This window comes from Lepisosteus platostomus, chromosome 8, assembly GCF_059453375.1.
Source record: "Lepisosteus platostomus isolate fLepPlt1 chromosome 8, fLepPlt1.hap1, whole genome shotgun sequence".
Lineage (NCBI taxonomy): Eukaryota > Metazoa > Chordata > Actinopteri > Semionotiformes > Lepisosteidae > Lepisosteus > Lepisosteus platostomus.
Genome location: NC_142618.1, coordinates 40,705,803 through 40,731,193, shown reverse-complemented (window position 1 = coordinate 40,731,193; position 25,391 = coordinate 40,705,803). Strand labels below are relative to the sequence as shown.

General features: G+C 38.1%; 1 protein-coding gene across 4 annotated transcripts in view; it reads left to right on the top strand.

Moving 5' to 3' along the window:
- Positions 1 to 1,713: 1,713 nt before the first annotated feature.
- colec12 (collectin sub-family member 12) overlaps positions 1,714 to 25,391 on the top strand; it is a 79,406-nt gene continuing 55,728 nt past the window's right edge. Inside the window, exons 1-2 of one of the 4 annotated variants that reach the window (XM_088643424.1) lie at positions 1,714 to 2,354; positions 22,526 to 22,576. In XM_088643424.1, the coding sequence (XP_088499550.1) occupies positions 2,348 to 2,354; positions 22,526 to 22,576 (58 nt within the window). In that variant the 5' untranslated portion in view covers positions 1,714 to 2,347. The remainder of the gene's footprint in view (positions 2,355 to 22,525; positions 22,577 to 25,391) is intronic. The other 3 variants (XM_088643423.1, XM_088643421.1, XM_088643422.1) reach the window with 3 other exon arrangements.

The window sequence follows — 25,391 nt, the reverse complement described above, 5'->3', positions numbered from 1 at the left end:
ACTATCTGTGTGGAGTTTGTATGTTCTCACCGTTGTTTTCTCACAGTCCAAAAAGCTTGTGGTACATTAATTGACTTCTGGAAAAATTGGACCTGGTGTGTGTGTCTGTTTGTATCTGTCAGTCTGCCCTGCAAAGGACTGCTGTCCTGTCCAGTGTGTATCTTGCTTTTCACACATTTTTTTTTCAGGATACACTCTGGGTCTTCCGCAACCCTGAATTCGATTAAGTGGTTAAAAAAACGGATGGATTTCTTAAACTCTTGAACTGTATTTTGTTTAAAAGCACTTTTTGCTCATTTTCAGAGTATCGGTGCATTTTCTTTAAGTTTGTCTTATAATTGCCATTTCTATTTTGACTAGAATTTATATTGTTTATTTACCTGCTGTTTATATGGTACTTTGATTCGGTTTTCTTCTGTAATCTAATTTTTTTCACTTTACCTTCTACTGTAGTTGTACAACACTACGTGATGCTTTGCATTTCTGCAAGATAAAAATAATTATTATTATTTTTAAATCTCCGCTAAGAGTTTGAAACTAATTTATAATATTGAAGGTCCCAATATACTGTTGTAAGCCATGTAACTCTATCATAAACTAAGATTAATGTCTTACAAATTGTATTTACTGTTAGGGTTGTACTACTATTCACGATCACCACAGGACAAGACTGCAAAGCTGTCCATTAAATGGAAAACCTCCAAGGAAAGCCATGTTGCTGCTGTAAGTGGTATTGGTGGACCAGTAGGTAGAACTCCTCCCTCTTGACTAAAATCTCCAGCGCAGTGCCTTGATATGGTGGTGACCAAAGGTGTTCATTTTAAACCCCTTTTGGATCAATTTGGTAATTGAACATCTCATGGCACTGTAGGGGTGTTAACCCTGGTGCTCTAGCTACAGTCCTCCCTGGGCCTGCATAACTGAACCTGCATAACACTTTCGTGCTTTTTTTAAATTCAGTTGGTGAAGTCATTTTCTCAGATCTGTTTGAACTGGTTTGACCGTCAATGTGCCACCCAGGTGCTATACTGTAGGTGCTTCACTTACTGTAAATGGCATACGAAGGAGGGACCATTCTACATGTAAAGCACTTTAGGATCCTTTGAGATTAATGCCATACCAAATTCTATACAAATTAAATTATCACTACTATTATTTCTGCTGTAATGCGTGTTCCCATGAGTTTAGAATGCTTAAAGAGTTTCTAGCGGTATTGACTACGTTAAGTCTTCACAGACATGGACTGAATGATTTTGAAGTCCTTCAACCATAAGAGCCCACGTCTGTTTTGCATTAAGATACACTAATATCAATGATTTAAAAGACATTTATTTTGATAACAGAAATTCCAACCTAGTAATTACACGCGCAATTACGCAGCAAATGGTTTGAGCCGATTTCACATATGCTGTTAAGCAAATACTTACATCCGGAGGTGTCTGTGTTAGCCTGTAAATACAAAACCGATGAAGCTCATGATTTCACACTTTTTTAACCTGCATGAGATGGGTGATTTTTAATGCCCCCGTTTTGCCTTCAACATCTTGTCCTGTTTTAGAACTTTTCTAAACGCATTTCTGATGACGGGGGATGGATGGAACTTTTCCATAGAAAAAACGAAGGAGTATACTGTTGTGTAATTTTGCAGCAGGGTTTGGATTTGGATATGGTGACGTCCTAAATTAAAAAAAAGTGCTTAATGAGTCCCAGATTTCTTACCCCAAGGACAGCTCCATCGGAGCGGTAATCTAATCTCATCTCCGGTTTCGCAGACTCTGCACGTCCTAGGATTTACACTTTTTGGAGATCTTCACCTTTTCCCCTTTAAGAAACGGAGACAACGGGGATCAGACAGATGTAGAAAACACGTGGTTTAGTCGAATGCCTGCAGACTTGGGACTTCCTTTCTAGTTTGACATTTTTGTGGTTTTCTGATTGTAGCCAGCGGAGTTGGAGGAGAAACATCAATACCGGAACCCAGTACTCTAATGTTGGGACTAGTGGCATTGTAAAGAAAAAAGTTCTGAACCTGGAAAAGTTTTTTTTTTTAAAAAAAAGGCAGCAGGACTTACATACAGTACACAAGTTGGTCGTGGGAATGGAGTTTTGACGGAAAGGAGCCTGAGATGCAATTATAATCTATATGGTGCCTTCATCTTTCTTTTTTTAAATCAATTGGAAGATACGCTACTCTTAGCGGGAGATTTAGTTTCTTTTTAATGAACACTAACACGGGTTGCACTCTCAAAGGGAATTCTTTGAAGCGAATGCAATAGAAAATGCATTAAGATAACGTTTTCCACAACGGACGTTTTTCTCCTTTTTTACCGTGCATCTTAAAACCACAATGAAAGGTATGTATCGACATAATACTTTTATACAAAATATTAGTGGAAAAGTATGGAATATATATATATAATGTATGTACCTAGCAGTTGAATTACTTTTACCATTTTTCACTGTACAGGGTTTATTTTACTAAATAATAGTAATGAACTTGTGTGTGACATCTGGTAACGATTAAATGCCAGTGGAAGCTAAACTGGGTTGTGAAATTATTTGGCATCTTTGAACTTCAGTGAGGCTCCAGAATAGTTTTTATTATCATGGGAGATCTGACACTTGAATCAAGCATAGGAAAATTAAGAATAGCAATTTATGTTGGCGTGCGGTGACTTTTCAAAACCAATTTAAATATAATATCATGCCTTTAAAATCAAAATGTCATTTTTGTTTAATGCTTTAAGTAGTGTCAGGACTGATAATTTCGAATCTGAAAGAGGGAAAATTAAAGGGGGGGGTTAAAGCTAATCAAATGTTTTAGAAAAAAATATCTTAATTATATCTGTCAAGTACGCATTATATACTCTATGAAATATTAAATAATCACAAATACTCTGTTATGTTACTCTACTACTAACACATCAGCTACGAAGATTCTTAAATTTTGGCTTGTTAAAATGTACCTATATCTTTTCAGTGATTTAGTTTTACTTTAGTTTGCCTTTACTGAATTTAACTTTTCTGTTCATTTTTTAATTAAATGTATTTACGAAATGTAATGATTTTTAGATTACAATTCAAAATGAAAACTGATATGCTATTCCCACTGTCGTCTTCCTGTGGGCTTGTTAATCACATTTTAGACTAATGTCTTCTAAGAAACACTGTATAAATATGCAGTATAATCGGACATTTTAAAAGGAACACTTTTTTATTTTTACAACATTTATTTTTACTAACATTCCATTTGTTTAATTCTTCAATAATTATTTCGGAATGTGTTTTTTCCCCAATACTGATACAGACAGCTAGCCTCAGCGTATTATCACAACGTATAGTATCAGGGAGAGTACAAGCCACACTTTTCTGTTGTTTTATATATACAGTACTATTTATCGGCAGCCAGAATACTTGCGCAGACTAATTATGACCATCGTGTTCCGTGTATGATTTGGACTACAATGAAAATGAAGGTGGAATAAAGTAATGCAATGCACCAGTGTACAAAAATAACAAATTATGCCGCGTCAAAGAGCCCGTGGGCAGTGCATTGGTCAGTATTGCAGCCGCAGCACTGAGGACCTTGGTTGCTATCTGTGTGGAGTTTGTATGTTCTCCTTGTGTTTGTCTCCTTTGAGATGCCTCCTGGTCCTCCAGTTTCCTTCCAACACTCCAAGGACGTACTGGTAGGTTAATTGACTTCAGGGAAAAATGATTCGGGTATGAATGTGTGCGCTGTTTGTGTCTGTCACATCCATGGTGTATCCTGCTTTGGCCCCATTGCTACTACACATGACACTATTATGTAAAGCGGTTAGAAAATGGATGGATGAAAGAGCCTGTTTTGTAACCCAGTTATTAGGGGGAAATCTAAAAGATCTAAGTGATCTGAGGATCTTCTTAAAAGTATTTATGTTGTTTGGTCCTATTACCGCTGAGGTTTAACTAAGAATAGTTACAAAGAAGTGGAGGCCATTTGGTCCATCAAGACTGTTTATTGGATAGGTAGTAGCTTATTGATTGGAACGCATTATACAGCTATGTTTTGCAGGAATCCATGGCGTCAGGGTTTAACAACGTGGCTGGGTAGTTAATTTTACACATGCAGAATCCTTTGTGTAAAGAAGTACCTCCTGTTCTCTGTTTTAAATGTACTACCATGTATTTTCCATTTGTGTCCACAAGCCATGAAGCTCAGGAAAGTACCTGTATATGATTCCAAAGTAGAAACATTGTTTTTATAACATGGAGAGCACCATTTTACACAACATTTTTTTATTTTAAGTAAAATGGCAATATAGTACTAACATTTACCATTTTGTAAACCAATGTTCATGCAAAAAGTTTTTTAAAAAGGAATATTTCAGATCCACAGTAAACATTTGAGGTCATTTACAGAATTATTTCTTCCTTAAAATTAACTGAATCCTTCCTGTGTCCACAAACCTCTCTGATCATGCCTTTAAGGCTAGTGCATTCAATTAGTCTTCATCTCTCTCCCAGCAACTCACAAGTGTCCCTGTAAAGTTTATTACTGTAAGGAACTTTTGGTTTCATTCAAGTTCCTGGTAGAGAACAAGAGTCAATGGTCAGTGTTTTCATTACATCTTGATTTTGTGAAAACAAAAAAGATATACAGTCCTGTACATTAACCCGATGATAGTGTTGCTTGTTTCTATATGTCATACTTTTGCCATTTTATTAATCAGACACACTGCTGTGCAAAAGTCATCCTAGACACAAGCAGGAGCTTAGATATGTGTTATGAACATCAACAATATACTCAGAGCCTCAGTTAAAGTTTTATAGTATTATTCCAGCTTTGACTGTTATGAACACAGCTTAGTTTACGTAAAAAGAAACCAAACCTGTCATTAAGCACAGTTTAAAATCACTATTAATCAGAATCTTCAAAATCTGAGCAACCACATGAAGTGTTGTATTAACTAGTGAATCACCTTTACCAATTAAATAAATATGACACATCTCTATAGATCCATAAAGCTAAAAGGCTATTTTATATTGTATGACATACAGACTTATCCAGGTTAAACAGAACAGATTGATTTGATTAGAATGTTAGCTTCACAAAATTGTCTAACATTTCAGCAGAATTTCACCATACAGTTGTGTTTCTGTATAAAGAAATGTTTAGCGTAGAGCAAAACAAAATTTCCAAGACTTGTGCACAGCAGTTTATAATATATATGGTTCAGTAAGTCAACATCTAGTTTGGTGAGTGAATGACCTACAGAAACCCAAAAACCAGAACACCATGTATACCTCTACCTTAAGAGATGCATTAATAGCACTTTTCTTCTCAATGTAAAGAGGAGACTTTATTATTTTTCAGTAGAGAATACTGAACCCTCTGGACCAGTTACTATAGATACAGTATAGCCAATGCCCCAGTATGGTGACTGGGGACACTCTACTACAGGAGTGTTACCCTGGTGCCTGACTAAATTCTAGCTTGAGCTTGCACTATCTGGACTACCAGACCTTCCCCAATAATAATAATAATAATAATAATAATAATTTACATTGAGATGAGAGGAGACAGCAGCTGGGGGTATGGAATACAGTAGGAAAGCCTAGGGCCCCATAGAACCAGTTAAATAAAATCCCTTTAAAAAAAGACTGTATTAAGTCTAGAATGTCTAGACATCTCCACCTCATCAGCTGTGTAGTGCGGTTTAGTACGGCTTCTGATGAGTAATGAGCATAATGGCAGCCACATATCACACAAATGGGTGCTGCTGTGTAGTGGTGGATGAAATGGGTCCCCTTTTATACGTAGTGCTTATTGGGATCCTTTGAGGTGAAAAGTGTTATATACAATACCGTAAATACAAGGAATTGATGTTACATCAAACACCCTAAACCTCTTCAGTGCATAAATGCTACATGTTAAGTTAGGACTACATTGATGCAATAATTCAAAACAATAAAGCATATTAGGGTGGCATGGTGGGTAGCATAACTGCCTGCAATTGAACGCTGGAGCCCTGGGTTCAATTCCAGACCTGGGGTGCCATCTGTGTGGAGTTTATATGTTCTCCCTTTGATCTTGTGAGTTTCCTCCAGGTGCTCCAGTGTCCTCCCACAGTCCAAAGATGTACAGTAGGTTAATTGGCTTCTGGGAAAATTGGTCTTGGTGTGAGTGTGTATACTGTATATCTGTGTTTGTGTCTGTGTGTCTGCCCTGCGACTGGCTTCCCATCCAGGGTGTACCCTGCCTTTCGATTGCTGGGATGCAGCCCTAAAATGGGATGAACTGGATAGAAAATGGATAATAATAATAATAATAATAATAATAACTTACAATTATATAGCACTTTTCTAGACACTCCACTCAAAGCACTTTATAGGTAATGGGGACTCCCCTCCACCACCACCAATGTGCAGCATTCACCTGGATGATGCGACGGCAGCCATAGTGCGCCAGAACGCTCACCACACATCAGCTATCAGTGGGGAGGAGAGTAGAGTAATGTAGCCAATTCATAGAGGGGGATTATTAGGAGGCCATGATTGGGAAGGGCCAATGGGAAATTTGGCCAGGACACCGGGGTTACACCCCTACTCTTTTCGAGAAGCACCCTGGGATTTTTAATGACCACAGAGAGTCAGGACCTCGGTTTTACGTCTCATCCGAAGGACGGCACCTGTTTACAGTATAGTGTCCCCATCACTATACTGGGGCATTAGGACCCACATGGACACCCCCACTAACACCTCTTCCAGCAGCAACCTTAGTTTTACCCAGGAGGTCTCCCATCCAGGTATTGACCAGGCTTAGCTTCAGTTGGTTGCCAGTTGTGAGTCGCAGGGTGATATGGCTGATGAATGGATGGGATGGATGAACGGGATGGATGGAATAAAGCATATCTAGTTCATTGTAAACTCACTTACACTCCTTACCAACAGATTGTGTATTACAGATATTGAAAGACATTTTTTATCGCAATTATTTCTATGTATAATCTTTGTAAAAAAAATAGCAGATTTCTAGAAAAACAGATAGCAATACTTTCAGGCACATGTGAAGTGTTAAACTGTATCATTCTACTACAGGGCAAACCATGGCTACATACTGTAAGGTACAGTCCTTCAGTCTACTCCAATGCAGTGTTGGTCCTGCTAATTGTCTATTGAAGAAATACGGAGCTGGTTGTTGACATTTTCTCCATACAAGTGAATTGGAAGGGTAACTGTAACGAACAGTTCTTTCCGGCCCCTATGTGGACGACACAATCCGAAGTAGTGAGGAAACACTGGGGAAAAAGGTCATGCAGGAATACGGGGATGAAAACAGGGGGGCATGTCCAAAGTGCGCTGGTGCACGGGGGAGGTGTGGCCGAGGCAAACAATCCAAAGGTAATCCAGACGGGGAATCCAAAAACACAAGAGTAAATCCATGGCCAGGCGATCCATCCAGGAGATTAAAACCAGGAACCAGGTTGGAACCGGCAGGGGGAACGGGAACGGGAACAGAGACTTAAAAACATGATGGAGCCAGACTCATCAGGACCCGGGCTCGCACGTAATGGAAATCAGATGCAGAGCCCTGAACTGACTGAGTGTCTGGCTTTTAAGGGGAACGGGAAGGAGGCTGGAACAAGGGGCAGGTGCACAGAATTAAGTCCAAAGTGAAAAGAGTCAGAGCGCCCTTAAGGAGGAGGGACTACAATCGTGACAGTAACCTCGTCCTAAAGATGCTTGCTGCAACCTTGCTTTTGTTTAATTATCAATAAAACTTTTCTTATAATTCTACAAATTAGTGGATTTGAAAATAAGAGTTGAATATATACCCTTCTATTTTTCTGGAATCTGCATGTCTCTGAGATAATTGGGCTATAGTGTATTGGGCTATATAAGTGAGAATATAGCGGATTGGGCTATGTACAGTAAGCCAGCAGCAATAGCACCCTGCAGCTCATAACTAGCAATCCACTGAGTTGCAGGGTGATATAACTGCTGTCTTATATAGCCCAATTCACTATCTACTCACTTATATAGCCCATACACTATAGCCATACACTATGTGTGTGCAAAGGTGTGAGCCTGGCCAGTACCTGGAAGGGAGACATCCTGGTTGCTGACGTTGCTGCTGGAAGACATGTTAGTGGGGCCAATAGGGGGCGCTCAACGTGCAGTCTGTATGGGTCCTAGTGCCCCTGTATGGTGTCAGTGACACCATACTTTAGATGCCGTTCTTTGGATGAGACGTAAAACCGAGGTCCTGACTCTCTGTGGTCAATAAAAATCCCAGGACTTTTCTCGAAAAGAGTAGGAGTGTTTCCCCGGTGTCCTGGCCAAATGTACCATTGGCCTTTACCAATCCTGCCCTCCTAACTATCCCATCTATGAATTGGCATCATCACTCTGTTCTCCTCCCCACTGATACAGTGCCTATAAAAAATACTCACCCCCCATTTTATTGTGTTACGGCATGGAACCATGATGTATTTAACTGAGAATTTTGCCACTCATGAACACCAAGTACTCTATAATGTCAAAGTGGAACAAAAATCCAGACATTCTATTAGATTAATTAAAAATAAAAAACAGAAAATAATTGAATGCATAAGTATTCACCCCCTTGCTTTGACAAACCTAAATTACCTCTGAAGTAACCAACTCACAGAATTAGTTGATTGGAGTCTACCTGTGTGCAGTTGAGGTGTTTCACATGATATCAGAATAAATACACCCGTGTCTGGGAGTTTCCCCACTTAGTGCATTTCCAAGGATACACTACACCATGAAGACCAAGGAACATTCCAAGCAGATCCGAGACAAGGTTCTTGGAAAATACCAGTCAGGACAAGGATATACGAACATTTTCAAGGCATTGAATATACCTAGAAGCACAGTGAATCACACACCATCATTAAAAAGGTGAGAAAATATGGAACAACTGTGAATCTGCCCAGAACTGGCCGTCCAAAACTGAGTGTCCGTGCAAGAAGAGCCGTAGTAAGGGAGGCCACCAAGAGGCCTACGGCAACTCTAAAGGAGTTATAATCCTCCGTGACAGAGGTGGGAGAAACTGTGCATGAGACAACAATAGCACACAAACTTCATAAATATGGCTTATTCGGGAGGTTGGCAAGAAGAAAGCTTTTGTTGAAAAAAACTCATATCACATCTTGGCTGGAGATAGCCCAAAGGCATGTGAGAGACTCAACAATCTGATGAGACCAAAATTGAACTTTTGGGCCTCAACCCTAAGCACAGCACATCAAACTGAGAGCACCATCCCTACAGTGAAGCATGGTGGTGGCAGCATCATGCTTTGGGGATGCTTTTTGCGGCAAGGACTGGAAACCTCATAAAGATAAAAGGAAAAATGGATGGAGCTAAGTACTGAAAAATCCTGGAGGAAAACGTACTGCAATCCGCAAGAGCACTGGGATTTGGAAGAGCATTCATCTTCCAACAGGACAATGACTCAAAACATACAGCCACTCCAGTGTGGCTTAAAACCAAAAAGGTTAATGTACTGGAGTGGCCCAGTCAAAGCCCAGACCTCAATCCAATTGAGCATCTGTGGAATTACTTAAAGATTGATGTTCACAAACGGTTCCCATCCAACTTGATGGAGCTTGAGCAATTTTGCCAAAAAGAATGGGCAAAAATTCCAGCGTCAAGATGTGCAACGCTGATAGAAATTTACCCAAAGAGACTCACAGCTGTAATTGCAGCCAAATATGGTCCTACCACAGATTAAATCTGGGGGGAGGGGGATACTTATGCATTCAATTATTTTATTTTTTTTGTTTAATTACTTTAGTAAAATGTCTGGATTTTTTTTTCACTTTGACATTATAGAGTACTTGGTGTTGATGAGTGGCAAAACATAATAAAATATGAAAAAGTCCAAGGGGTGTGAATACTTTTTCTATGCACTGTACATGATGTGTGGTGAGTGTAATGTGTGCATTATGGCTGCCTTCACATTATCCAGGTGGGTTCTGCACATTGGTGGTGGTGGAGGGGCATCCCTATTACCTGTAAAGTGCTTTGAGTGGAGTGTCCAGAAAAGCACTATATACTGTAAGTGTAAGGAAATAATTAATTATAGTGTTTTGCTGGTCTGATATGGGAGTTCAATGCTGAGATAAGAATTTCAATGACACAACTGCAAAGTACTTTTTGTTTGTATGTGCTGCCCATATGAAAATATACCTGTAAGACTCTCTATTTGAAGAAATAAGAATTATGAGCTGTTTGGTAGAATCCCAATGATTTTGTTTTGTTTTTTTTTCATTTTGTTGCTGCAGCCAAGACTATACAGAAGGCCTACTGTGTTTGCAGTAATCCGTAACACAACAACCATCTGTGCGTTGTTCATACATAACTCTTTGACCCCTGACCTAAAACTTTTGGTTTTTTTTAAGTGAATATTAAGGTAAGATCTCTAGAGATAGAACATTATGCTTAGCTGGAAGGAAGCTTAGAGTCCTTGGATTTGTCTGAAATGATTATTTTTCTAATTTAAGAAGTAAATTAAACAGGTTAATAAAAGATCAGGGGGCCATGCTGAATATATCAAAGTGAGCCCCCATGAACACACTGGAGCTCTGGAACATGTGTTTGTTATTATCACCAATGTTCAGGCTATCAGTGCTGCCTTTGCATGGACTTTCAAGTGAGGTATAATTAGTGTTTACTATGAACCATGCGCAGTCTCTCAGTAGTGGATTTTAGATCAGATATGTTCTATTTCCTCCCATACAGAGAAAAGTTTCACAACTTCTAGATTTGTGGAAACAATTTGCAGGACTTAGTTAATTTGTGCATACTGTAGACGCTTGTAGGGTGCTTTGAAACCAACTTAAATAATAATTGTGGAATATTATTTTCTGCCTCATGCAAAATACAATTTGTACATACAAAATACAGTAACATTTAGGCATTTTAATTCATAGCAATCAGAAAAGTTTTAAAAATATATATAATTAAGAAAAACATAATCGAATTTTAGTTTGCAGTTTGGTCCAAACAGAACATAAGACTAAAGTTAAAATCAAAATAATAAAAAAACAGAATTCACATTTCTCATTACTAAATGTTTTATAGCAGTTCAACCATAGTTTATTTTTGTGAACAAGCTAAACATAGGCAGCTCTCATGATTTTCAGAGAGTGAGTAAATATTCATGACTGTACAAAACAGACTTCTAGCAAGAAGTGATGACAATAATGGCAGTAATAACAATTTTAGTAAAGTAGTGTGCTGTTTGAAGGATTCTTGTTGCTGTTTGTCTGTGGTGAGCAGAAGTAATGCCAGCTCATGAATTGCAAACAGTTTGCCAGTTGAAAACATGTAATTACATTTTTGTTTGTAGAAACATTTTATGCCTCTTACAAATAAACTGATGTTACTGTTGTACTTTATGCATTTAAAAATGTGCATACTTTTCTGTAAACAAACTTGTAGATGCTGTAGATGTTAGTGGAGAAAAAATACTTTTGTAATAAAACTATGATGCTTGTTATATATGGTAATGTAAGATTTAAGATAAAAGGAAATGCAGAATAGCTATTCTACAATAATCGGAGTATATTCTTGATGGTTTAGCTCTTTCAGGTTGGAACATCTCAGGTATTGTAACCACTTTTCTACAGTACTTACATTATCCATTCATCCATCCATTTTCTAACTGCTTTTTTAAATACAGGGTCATAGGGGAGCCAGCATCCCGGCAAGCAATGGGTGTAAAGCAGGATACACCCAGTATGGGACACCAGACCATCACAGGGCACACACAGACACACACGCCCTCACATCAGGACCAGGTTTTCCAGAAGCCAGTTAACCTACTGGTATGTGTTCAGACTGGGAGTAAAACCAGAGCTAGAGGAAAACTACACAAACATGGGGTGAACACACAGTACAAACTCCAATGCTAACCACTGCAGCACCATGCCATCCACTTAAATTATGTTGTGAACAAAAAGGTTTTTAAGGAATGTAGGATTTAAGATGCAAAGTGAATTCAAAAGCCACACTGTGGCAGGGTAGGGTGACATCACAATGACAAAGTAACAAGAGTTAAATGAAAAGAAGTGATAATACAGGAAAACAAATATACTGTACCTTCAAATTATTTTCTGGAGTATTGCTAATTGACCACAAGAGGTCACCATGCAAACTTAGTGACACTGTAATGACATGTTAAGGTCCTTATTTCTCTCGTGGGTAAACTGCCAGTTTCATTATAATTGAATTAGATGGTTAATTTGTCACACAGTTTGCAGACAGGGGAAACAGTACACTATTACAGATGACAATAGTCTTCTTTTTTAATAAAGTAAGCACCTCATTTATTATTGTACATCCATCCATTTTCTAACCACTGTACTCAATACAGGGTCACAGGGGACCCGGAGTCTCGGCAAGGATTGGGGACAAGGCAGGATACACCCTGAACAGTACACCAGTCTATCGCAGGGCATACACAGATAGAAGTCCACACTAATACCAGGGTCATTTTTTACAGAAACCAGTTAACCTACCTACTATCTTTTGACTGTAGGAGAAACCAGAACATCCAGAAGAAACATGCTAACATGGGTAGAACATACATTGTAGTAAAAATGTAGGTACACCCCCTTTAGATTTCATGGTTTAATATATTTAGCCTTCACCTAGTCCTCACCAAGTCCTAATATACATAAAACTAATTTGACATGTAACACACAGTCTACTTTGTTATTATTTATTTGATAAAAACCAACCAGTATTGAATATCTTTGTGTGACAAAGTAAGTGTACTTATATCAATTAAGAGGGTATGTAGAATCAATTGCACCAAAACACGTGAAACAGTTCCTCCTATACATAAAATCATAAACTTTGTCAGGTTTGTGGTAACACATCGTGCCCAGATCAAAAGAAATCCGTGAAAGTCATAGAAAAGGAATTGTTGCAGCTAATTAGTTTTGGAAGGGATATAAATCCATTTACAAGATCTGCCCATACAGTATGATCCTCCTAAAAGTCTGAAACAACCACAAGGTTATCTACAGACCTGTTGCTATGGTAAATGTCAGACTTCATGAGTCCACCATCAGGAAAAGACTGAATAAGAATGGCTTTCATAAAAGGATAATCAGGAGGAAACCAGAAGAACATTGCTGCACAGGTTAATTAAAATAGCACTTGAATGAAAAGCAAAACTTCTGGAACATCGTATTCTGAACAGATGAGTTAATAGTGGGGTTGTTTGGCCATAAACAAAACATCATTTTTGGTGAAAACTTAACACTTCTTTTGACCTGAAGGACTTCATACCAGCCATGAAGCACAGTGTTAGATGATTATGGATTAGGCCTGTTTTGCTGCCTCAGCACCTGGATCACTTGCTATCATTGAGTCTACTATGAAAGAGTGTTATAGAGGGAAATGTGAGACCATTTGTTTGACAGTTAAAATGATCCAAAACACACAAGCAGAATGGCTCAAAAAAGATATTTAACATTTTAAAATATTGTGGCAGGACCTAAAGAGAGCTGTACATATGAGAAAGCCCTCATACATCATAGAGTTGAAGTTGTTCTGTAAGATAAAGTGGACTAGAATTCTTCCCAGGTGATGTGAGAGACTGATCCACTCTTGCAGAAAACATTTAATTATAGTAGTTATTGCTACTAAAGGTGGTGCCACAAGTTACTGAATCAAGGGGTGGACTTAAATTCTCACAGAATGAAATTGAATGCTGAATGATTTATTTTTAAAATAAATAATTACAAAGTTAAGTTTTTTATATAAGCTTATTAGGGTCACTGAGAAAAAAGTATTTATTGCATCTAAACAAGATACCTTTTGTGTTTAAATGAGATAACATTGCATTAAATGTGATAATTACTTTGTAAACAATATTACCTAATAATTCAGGTGGGTAGCTGCGTCAGCACGCGTAGGCTGCAAAGGAACAAGTAATAGGTTTATTCCATGCTGAAAAAAAGAAGAGAGAAAACACAATGTTTCGGCCGTGGAGCCTTCTTCAGGTGTGTGAATATTACCTAATATTACCATATTACCTAATAAATTAATATCTTGCGATATATATGCAGTAATATTGTTCTATGCAAAGTAGCATTGGCATTAACAAAGGAAGAGTCACACCCCTCTTTGTGCAAATGAATTAATCTAAAGAAGCACTTGTAATGTCATGTGTACATGAAGTAGAACATCCTGTGATCCTGGGTTAAACAAATGTCTTTTTCACCATTTCTGTAAAAAAGCAGAAATGAAACGGATTTACAAATGTATTTTATTCTTAATGTGAAACTGCAGAAACATGTACTGGGTTTTTGTCTAATTTTTAAACATTGAATATGATACATTTATGGTGATTTCACAGTAAGAATTAAACTGTTATCTTCCTGTTACTGTTACTCTTACTGTTGGTCAGTCATTAAATATGCATCAAAGTAGCCTGTGCACACATCAGATACAGTTGAATTTGGAATAACACAGCAAAATGCAAGAAACATGTCATTTGAAATGAGAAGAAACAGCATTTCTGTGTTGGTTTGACATGAATGTAAAGAGACACAGGACCTCACACAAGCCAGTGATGCGTAAGCAGCACTATCTAATTTTGATCTTCTTTTAACATAAACAATATCTTGTTTAAATGCAATAAGTAATTTATTCTCTGTGGTGCTGATAAGCTTTCATAATTTTTGTGTGTAATTTGTCAAATCAAATTAGTTTAATTTACTAATAGGACTTGGTGAAGACTAGGTGAAGGTCAAATATATCTCGATATGTTAAATGATAAAATCTTAAGGGTGTATATTTATGTTTTTACCTTATTGTACAAACTCCAGGACTGCGGCCCTGAAATCAGGCGATGAATTGCATTAGGCCGTAGTACGATGCTGAGCATGCACCAAATCTGGAAGAGCAAAGACATCAGCCTCACAACCAAATGCAAAATGGTCCATGCTATTGTGTTCCCCATATCAATGTATGGGTGTGAAAGCTGGACCCTGAAAAAAGCTGACCCAAAGAGGATGGATGCTTTCGAGCTATGGTGCTGGAGAAGACTGTTACGGATACCATGGACAGCAAGGGTCACTAATAAAGAGGTTCTGGAGCGCATCAAGCCAGAAATTTTGCTTGAGGGAAAGTTCACCAGACTCCGGCTCACTTATTTTGGTCACGTGATGCGATCAGGTTCATTGGAGAAAGCAATGATGCTTGGAATGGTCAGTGGAACAAGAAGACGAGGCCGCCAAAGAACATGGTGGCTCGACACCATCAAAACGGACACTGGCTTAGGCATAGAACAGCTGAAAGACAAAGTCCAAGACCGGAAAGCGTGGCGAGAGATGGCCTATAGAATCGCCGAGAGTCGGATCCGACTGACATAACATCATCATCATCATCACAAACTCCATAATAATTAAACCCAGGGGTCTCGTGTTGCAAAGCAGGAATGCTAACCACTGCATCCACTGTGCCAGTATGCCACCCACAATTATTATTATAATAATACTATTATTATTAAATGTTACAGAAATGACTGATCAATCCCATGGTCAAACATGCCAAAAGAAAACCAGCCAGATGAGAATTAACTATCACCTTTAATTGTCTCTATAGGATCTACTATTTATTAATAATATGACGAGTGCAATTTCAAGATTTTATTTTTTATATCACTGTCAGGTCTCAATGAAATATAGCAGTAACTAAACACTTAGACTCCTAGTTTAACTGTTAAATTAACCTAATTTGTATTTTTTGCACATGCCCACCAGCTTCAGGACATTCACTTTTTTACTTCAAATAGAAACATTAATCAAGGGCAAAATAATAGAGTTTCCTTAGCAACAAAGGCATAGTCAGCTTTCTTAAATCAATTTCAGATGTGTACTGTATGTACATACAATATACAGTACATAATGATGTTTAACTTCATTTTAAAGTAAAAAGGAAGACTGGCAAAAAAAACTGTTCATCAGTTGTCACAATGTGTTATTGAATTGGTTGTGCCATAGAGCATCAATGTTGGATGGTTTTCTCAGTAAATGAAATCATTTACCATTTTTTGCTGGTTTGCAGACATTGTGGTTCCTGTATTCTTTACTGAGATAAATTTGTTTGAGTGACATTAAATGCATGTATTATTAAAAAAAAAAACAGACACCCCGATTTTTACAGGTCTCTCTAAACTTCATTCTGTTGCTTCTTCTGGATGTTGCTCGCTTAGTACTGTAACAAACTTTTTTTTCTAGTTAAAAAGTGTATTGACTTCAGTTTAATGAACAAACTGAAATATCAAGCAATTAATAGATCAATAGAAACTATTTGTTGTGTGCATAAAATATAAAAAAAGAACCATGAATAAAGGAAATATATACATACTTTATTGATCCTGTGAGGGAAATTGCAGTGCAACAGCAGCTTAATACAGACAACACAGCCACAGTGTAACGAATGATACAATAATAATAATAATACAATATATACACTACAATCAGTACAGTGAGGGGTGCACTAAAAGAGTTACTCACAGTCCAGGACACACAAAGAACAAATTAGAACAGAACAGTACGCAGAAAAATCGTAATGCACATATGAATATAAATATAGATGTAAATATAGATAAATATAAATATAAATGTATTGCACGGGTCCCTGGCATATATTGCACAAAAAACGGTTGTAAATGGGAAAAGAAAAAGATCAGATGTAGCAGTAGATGTGTAGATGTGTTCAGTCCAGAAACAGGTCACTGTTAATGTTGCCTCTACCCAGAAGGTGGATGCGTTGTACAGTCTTATGGCAGAAGGCAAGAATGACCTCCTGTAGCGCTCCCTGTCGCACCGTGGATGAATCTGTCACGATTATAGTCCCCCCTCCTTAAGGGTGCTCCAGCCCTTTCACTTTAGACTTAATTCTGTGCACCTGATCCCTTTTCCCAGCCCACCTTAAAAGCCAGGCGCTGACACTCATCCTGGCTCTGCATCTGGTTTCCACATGTGCGAGTCCGGGACCTGGAAGCGCCTGGTCCCGTTAAGGTTTTAATCTCTGTTCCCGTTCCCTGTCCGCCGGTTCCGACCCGGTTCTTGGTTTTAACTCCTTGTTTGGATGGATCACCTGGCAGGAGTAGGTTTGACCTTTTTCCTCCTGAAATCTACCACCAGTTCCTTTGTCTTTGTTACATTCAGTTCCAAGTGGTTCTCCCCACACTACTCCACAAAGCTGCTGACCAGTCCTCTGTACTCCTCCTCCTGCCCACCTTTGATGCATCCCACAATTGCAGGGTCATCTGAGAACTTCTGGAGGTGGTATGACATTGAGTTGTACTTGAAGTCCGAAGTATAGAGGGTGAAGAGGAATGGAGAAAGAACCGTCCCCTGAGGAGCCCCTGTTACTCACTACCTGTTCAGACACATAGTTCTGAAGTCTCAAAGACTGTGGTCTGCCTGTCAGGTAGTCAGTGATCCACGAGGTCATGGAGGCATCGACTTACATCTCCTCCAGCTTCCTCCTTAGAAGTAAGGGCTGGATGGTATTGAAGGCACTGAAGAAGTCGAAAAACATGATCCTTACGGTGTTGCCAGCCCTGTCCAGGTGTGAGTAGGTCCTTTGCAGCATGTAGGTGATCGTATCCTCGACACCAACATTGGGCTGGTAGGCGAACTGTAGGGTGTCCAGTGATGAGCTAACCAGGGGTCTCAGGTGGGATAAGACCAGCCTCTCCAGTGTCTTCATGACGTGAGAAGTCAGTGCAACTGGTCTGTAGTCGTTGAGGATAGAGGGGCGCCCTTTCTTTGGTACCGGGACCAGGCATGATGTCTTCCAGAGCACAGGGACTTTCTCCAAGCGCAGGCTCAGGTTGAACAGTCTCTGGAGCACTCCGCTCAGCTGATCAGCACAGGCCCTCAGAACTCTGGGACAGACGTTGTCTGGTCCTGTGGCCTTACCTTGGTGCAGCGTCTTCAGCTCCTTCTTCACCTGGTCAGCCGTGATGGTCAGTCTGGCCCGGGGGATGGTGCTCATTGCGCTGTCAGTGCTGCAGGTGTTAATGGCGGAGGTGTTGGAGAATGGCAGCTCTGGGGGATGGGAGGTTGAGTAGTTGTTGGGGGTCATAGCTGTAGACGGCCATGATTGTGGGGGGATGGAGAAGGTGTTGGGCAGTCGCAGCTGTAAAGGGTTAGGGAGCATGTGGCTGTGGGGGGATGGGTGTTGAGCCACAGAGGGCCCTGAGTCAAACCTGTTAAAAAACTGGTTCAACTCGTTGGCCATCTCCAGGTCCCCCTCCGTTGCACCCCCAGCCTGTTTGAAGCCAGTGATCTCTCTCATGCTGCTCCATACATCCCTCACCCTTTTCCTTTGCAGCTTGTCCTCTACCTTCCTCCTGTAGGCGTCCTTGCTCTCTCTTAACTTCTGCTTTAGTTCCCTCTTAATTTACTAATAGGACATTTAAAAGCCAGGGTTTAGAATCTTTCAGCTGGGGTTCTAAATGGTGGTTCAACCAGTAAAGTACTTGTTTATGAGTGAAAGTTGGGTGTTATAGTTTACACATTAGTGAGTCAAGTCTGGGCTGTCTGAGATTAAAAATCAATCAATTAATTGACGATTGTCAGGAATAGGGGATCCTATGTCAGTCAGAGTATCCATGGCACCTGTTAATTTGCAGTGTTTTTTATTGTGAATATACTTCACTTATATACTTATATACTTTATGTACTTCAGCTGATATTAACTTACAGTGTGAATAAGAATTTGATAACTTTAACTGACATTGTACTTTTCAGAAGAAGGCATGCACACTGCTCCTCTCTTCCAAGCCATTAAGAGAGTCATAGGAGCAGTGAGCTAAGTGGAACAACAACTTGTGATTTCCAGCTGGGTGGATACATTGAAAAAAACCATGTCCACACACAAGAAAAAACAGAACTAACCATATAATAAGCAGAATGTTCAAATTGGAGGATATAAAAAGAAAAGTGAGAGACTGCATTTGTTTAAAAACTGAGAAAATCTTTCTGGGAAATTATTATTATCTATTCATTATCTATTATTATTATCTTTCTGTGCATAATAATACATTAATCATACAAATGTACCATACAGCATGGATGCAAACCAATTGTATAGTTCAAGATTAAACTAATTAACTTCCACTTTATTTCAGCTTTTTAGCATAGATATATGTATACAGTATATATGCATGTGTTATTCTGGATGTATGATCTTCAAATCTTTTTTTTGTCCTTCATTCATGTGCTATGAAATGGCCTCTCAATACTCTCTCCTAGAGTGAGAAGCAGATCTTTCTCATGGGAGTGGTGCCCCACTGTGCTCTTCTATCACCACCTACCAGGACATGAAGCGCAGCTGTTTTTAGAAACAGTTTTTTCTCATGGAAATAAAAGGAATTCAACAAAGTTAGAGAATCAGGTCACAAACAACTTTAACCGCCCTGCTAGGGCAGTATAGCACACCATGTTGGAATGGAAATTTCCTTGTCTTTCATGACAAGTTAGTTTTTCTTGCAGAGAAATGTGCTGCTAATAAAGCATGTTTAAATAAAGCAGGTTTATGAACTGTGGGAAAGCTATGAAGAACTGTGCCTTTTTTGCTAAGCTGGCCAATTAAACATGAGGGTTCTCAAATGCCAAATTTCTTGGTGGCCTGAACATGCAGTTAACAAACTTTTCTGGTGGCAGTGAATCCGTTCTCTTATAGGAAACACTTGTGCTGTATTCTCACTCTGCCACTGACATGTAAGCCATGCAAAATCACTCCATAGGTTTTGATGAATCCCAAAGCCACATGAAAGTGTGGTTACCCCGTTTTGGACAGTATGAAATTGGATTGTCTTTTATGGTGAGACCACCCCAGCTAATGACTCAAGCTAATGTGGATCGTTTGATTGAATGCATGGAATTAAACAGCTGTTATTTTACACTTTGAAAGTTTGTGGATTGTCTTTTATTTGCCATTCTCTCTAGCCCTTGTCCAGGAGAGCTTTTGTGTCTTCTTCTTTTAATTTCAACCACGCTGTCATGTACTTACATACTGTACATGATGGTGTGTGCTGTTTCATGGCCATTGATTGAGACTTCTACTCCTAATTTATTGTAAAAATCTTTTAGGAAAGCACATCCATCTCCTACTACATTGGAATATAGTTTTTTTGTTGTTGAAACAGAGTGTGTAATACTGTAATACAATACCTTTTCAGTGTGCTTTTGAAATCCTTATAAATCCTTAGATGATATACTGTAACATCACTAAATGAACAGCAAAACACTCCTACACTTAAATCTGTAAGGCTTTAAATAATCTGCCTCCATCATACATCTCTGAACTCCTCTATGTTGACTCTCCCTCCCACAGGCTCCGTTCATTTGAGGCTGGTCCTTTGCTCACTGTAACTAAGACTGAATCTTGGTCTTTGATCCATTGTTATGGAATGCAGTTCCTCTGACTCTTTGAGAGACAAATTCTTTGACTCTCAAAATCTGACACTGTTAACCTAGATCTCCATTGTACATTCCAGAATTTGGAAAAACCAACTTCCTATATTCATATCCTTTTCTTTGGATTTAGTTTGGCCTTCAAGAACATTAACGCACATAAATCATATAATAAATGGCTGGATTTGAGCATGAACTTTGTTATGCATCATTGGATTCTGGACTTTCTGATGTGCCTCTAACAAATGGTAAAAGTGAATAACAAGACATCTTACCCTTTGACTCTTAGTACAGGTGCTTCCCAAGGCTCAATGTCCTACAGTATCTCTGTCTTATTTCCCTTTTTACAACTTCACTTGACTAGGTTAAGATATTTAATTATCCAGATGATACTTCTGTTGTTGCCCTTACTTCTGATAATGATGAAACTCCATGCCAACAGGTTATAAACTGGGGTACAGTTCTGTTCTGATATGGCCTTCAACTCGATGCATTCAAAACTAAGGAAATCATTATTGATTTTAAATGTGTCTGGGACATAAAACTCACCACCATCATTGATGGCCATTCTATAGTTACCACAGACTCCTCCAATTTCTTGGGAAAAATATGTACAGTAAGTGACTATCTTAAGTGGAACACCAACATAGATGAAATAGAGTTAAGAAGGTGCAGCAGAGGATGTACTTTCTCAGGCAACGTATTAGTCTATTTTAGCCGTAATTCAAAGTATTTTGATAGCTACCACACACAGTTTGGTAGGGAATTTGAACAACTTTACAAAAGGAAATGCTAAAAGGATCAAGTTCAAAGCCTCAAAACTAATAGTCTCTGAAAACCCTTCCGTACTTCCAATCATACTTACAAGATTATTTCAGACACCTCTCATACAGCTCTTAATCTTGTTTAGCTCCCCCCTTCAGGTAAATGCTTTAAATTGATCCCATGAAGAACTGCCCGCCTTAATCTTAGCTTCTTTCCTACTGCCGTACAAACTTTGAACTCTCCCACTTCAGCTATTTAGCCTCCCATGAGTATCTCTTTTACCATTCTGTTACCAAATATAAGGTAACTGTTTACACGTGTACTGTATATGATTATGATTGTGTTTTGCTTGTCTTTTCATTTTAATTTATATATATTTTTAATGTTGTATGTTTTGTGTTTCTGCCTTATCTGTGTTCCCTTGCTGTACTGAAAGCAAGTTCCACCAACTATTGTGTGGCAATAAAGAATTCTATTCTAATATTCTGTATATTCTATAATATTCTATCTTAACTCAAAACTCATCTTTTTATGAGGGCTTGTGTCTGATTGCCCTGCAGCTTGTCTTGTAAATTCGTATTTTTTCTTTTACTTTTATTGCATTTTTGTATTTTTCTTTATCACTATGTAGTGTGTTTTTGGGTTTGGGAAGATGTTTAAAAATAAAACTTATGAGAATATATTGGTTCTCCTTTTTGTGGAGTTTGCATGCTCTCTTCATGTTCACAAGAGTTCCTATTTGCTTGTGTGTGTTGGTGTGCTCTGCAATGGACTAGTGTCCTGACCAAGGCGTAATTCCACCTTGAGCTCTTTGACTTTATGATAGGCTCCAGGCTGCCATTAAGAGGAGTTCTGATAATGGATAGATGGAGAGAGTTTTTGGTGGGCTTCTAGAATATTTTTGTCTGTAGACCCTCAACCCTTTTGGTGGCCATGTTGCAGTAATAATTCTATACTTTAGTCCCAGGGTTCTGAACTCCTGTCCAAGATTAACAGCGCTACTGTTAAAGATGTTAAGTGTCACCAAAGGATAACGAGCAATACAAGGAGTCAATGATATATTGAAGGGTTGGGGGGTACTGAATAAAAGTTGAGTTTATTTTTTGTTATATCTGTTCTTATCAAATTAGTGACCCAAGAAATCATTGTTACATGTAACACGCTTTTATTGTGGTATCCATCAGTGAACGTGCACAAGAGTCCAATGCTGTCTGAATGGCTGAACACTCTTCACTGATGTTGGCCTGCCCTTGGCCTTCACTGTCACTTCATATTTGTTTGTAATTCTATCTCGGCAGACGACTTTGCAGACGAAGAGGAAGTGCAGTCCTTTGGATACAAGAGGTTTGGTAAGTAGACTGCAGATCAAACATAATTCAGCCAAAGTATGGCATATACACATTCACATAGCACTGATCAATTCATTCCGATACCAGTCTCTTCTGTTATGTGTTTACTGTTGTTTTCTACCCACAAAATAATCAATAGCAATAGTAAAAATTTCACCATCCTGTGCTCATTAATGAACTTTTGTTTAGTCGGAGGGCAAGGATTTCTTTTGGACACTGAATAAATTGTCACCTGTATGAAAGCATATTTTATGTGAGGATCATGTTATCTGGTCAAACAAGTCATTTTTTTATGGAAGAAAACCAAATTATTGATTTTTTTGTGTAAAGTGTCTATATAGGTCTATATAGGTCATCTTTTTTGATAAACATGCTCATGAAAAGGTGTGATTTCTATCACTGTTATTATAAACAGAGTATGTTGGCATTTCAAAGTACAGATTGACTGTATACCTGTATTTAAATTAAATTAGAATTTCAACCTACTGTACCTGCCTATTGAAAATTACAAACTCAGTACTTTACAGCAGCACTGTAGTGGATAAAGGCAAAGAACTTATGAGAAGAAAATTCAAGCTTTTGGGTTTGTTATTTGCCGTTTGCTAGTGAGTCCAATGTGTAATTTAATATGAACCTAAAACTATGAAATTATTTTACACCTTAATTGCTGCCTTACTGAGGGAGACAGTCTATTGGTCTTAGCTTGTATGTAATTAAATAAATTGATGTGTAGGTTTTTACAATTTACAGTCCTGGAACTGCTTATTGTGTAAAAATTAAGGTTTCCATACACAGTTATGTATGACCTGCTTAATTAGATTATATACCTTAGATACATGGACTATTTTTAAACTCTTATTGAAGATCATAACTTGAGCATTCAAATAGGTAACTAATTTCTGTTAGTCTGCTCCAGTTCCAGAGGTGAGGAATTTCTGGCAGGCAAAATAAATTATATTATTTATTTTGATAACCATCCTTCACAGTATCATTGGAATCCAAAATATTTCTGACATACCTGTTAGAATCTGATGGATATTTAATGTTTTAGTATTTTTTCATTTTAAGTATCAGTACCAACATAGCATCACAAACATTAGAATGCATTGTACATACAAGTAAAACAATATTTGAAATAAATAAAACTTTCTCCTTTTAATTTAATTTATCTCAAAGATTACACAGAACAATGGGGCATAACTGTACTACACAGACAATCCAATAGGAATTCCACTCAAAACACTTAATGTTATCTACAGGATACAAGCAACCCAGCTCTTACCAGAGTTGGAGCTGGAAATCGGTGTCAGGCACAGCCAGTAATGTCCTGGCCTTGAGTGGTTCTTTGACTTTAGTCATGGTCTTAAAATGGACAGTGCTGGAAGTAAGGGTGAAGTTCTCTTGAGGGAATACAGGTGCAGTAGTTCCACAATTAATCATCCCAAGTCTTTTTAGAGTGTGTAAACGTTTACAAGCACATGCAATCCACGATCAGAGCAAAAAGTTAAGTAAAATTAGAAAAGATATTTAAAGATTCTTGAAGAAGTGTTTAGTGTTTGCAGAAGCTCCTCAACGATTTCAAGAAGGATTGTCGTGATTCCTCATTTATGAAATACGCAACTGTACAGTATGTGTACAGAGCATATGAAATGTAACAAATAAAAGGGAGAAAATGGACTTCAGACTTGGCCAACCCAGTCATTAAAATATCTTGGAAGAGAAACTATCCTGTTTATTTTGATCTGTGACTTGGCTGTGGCTCTGACAAAGATAAAAAAAAGGAAGAAGGGAGCCAATGTTAGTGCTTTTAGAGTTTATTTAAATGAACTTTAGACCTGTGGAAACTTAAAAAAATTATAACATAAAACGAAAGTAAACACTTAAACCAGAACACTTAAACTCAGATCATCCCTGGTGTTCTTGGCTTGTGAAATCACCTGGCAACTGTTGTGCTGTATTTTTTATTACCACCAGCTGACCTAACCTAAAACAATTGTTGAATTACAAAGGAACGTACACATGGTAACACTTAAAAATTTCATTCACCATTGCCTGTTTTTTTACTCGGAGTCACATGTAGAATCAGGGTCGTATGAAGACAAATTGTAGACAATATTCAGATACAACAGAGGGCGTTTTTTTTCACCAAGCAAGTTTGATTAGTAATTGCTTTGTACTGTATAATAATTCTTGTTACAGTATCATCAGTTTTGACCAGAACTTAACAATTTACAGTATGTAAAAGTCTTAATGGAAACAATTACTCTTGTTTTATCAAGAAAGGTTTTTCAAATTGTGTGTATGGTGAACGTATTTGTGGATCTCACTAGCTTAGTTACAGCAACTTATGACAGAAAAAAATAAAATCTGATATATATATTCTTTCCTAGCCTTCAGACTGTTTATCTGCATAACATTTGCTAGTCAGTTTATTTTAGGAACTAATTATAATAGCAATTATCCAGAAAAGGATAAAAGGGAAAAGTATGGGACTGCAAACAATGAAGAATAAGTTCCATGAAAAATAACCGAACATATTCGACGTTAATGATTTCTGCTTTAACACATTTTTTATTCCTTGAGAAAACTAAAAAAAGTTTAAATGTGGTGAGTTTTTTTGAGGCGGAAGGCACCTTTCCACGTGGTCTAGACTAGTAATTTTGGATCCTGTGTGGCTGTGTGTACAGTTTAACTAGAGCAATGTATTACAGTTAGCAACAGTACTTTCTCATGAATGTCTGTTCAATTAATTCAGATATCAGTTAGGAAGATCTTTAATTTGAAGATGGGTGCTTTATAAGAAAGTCACATTGCC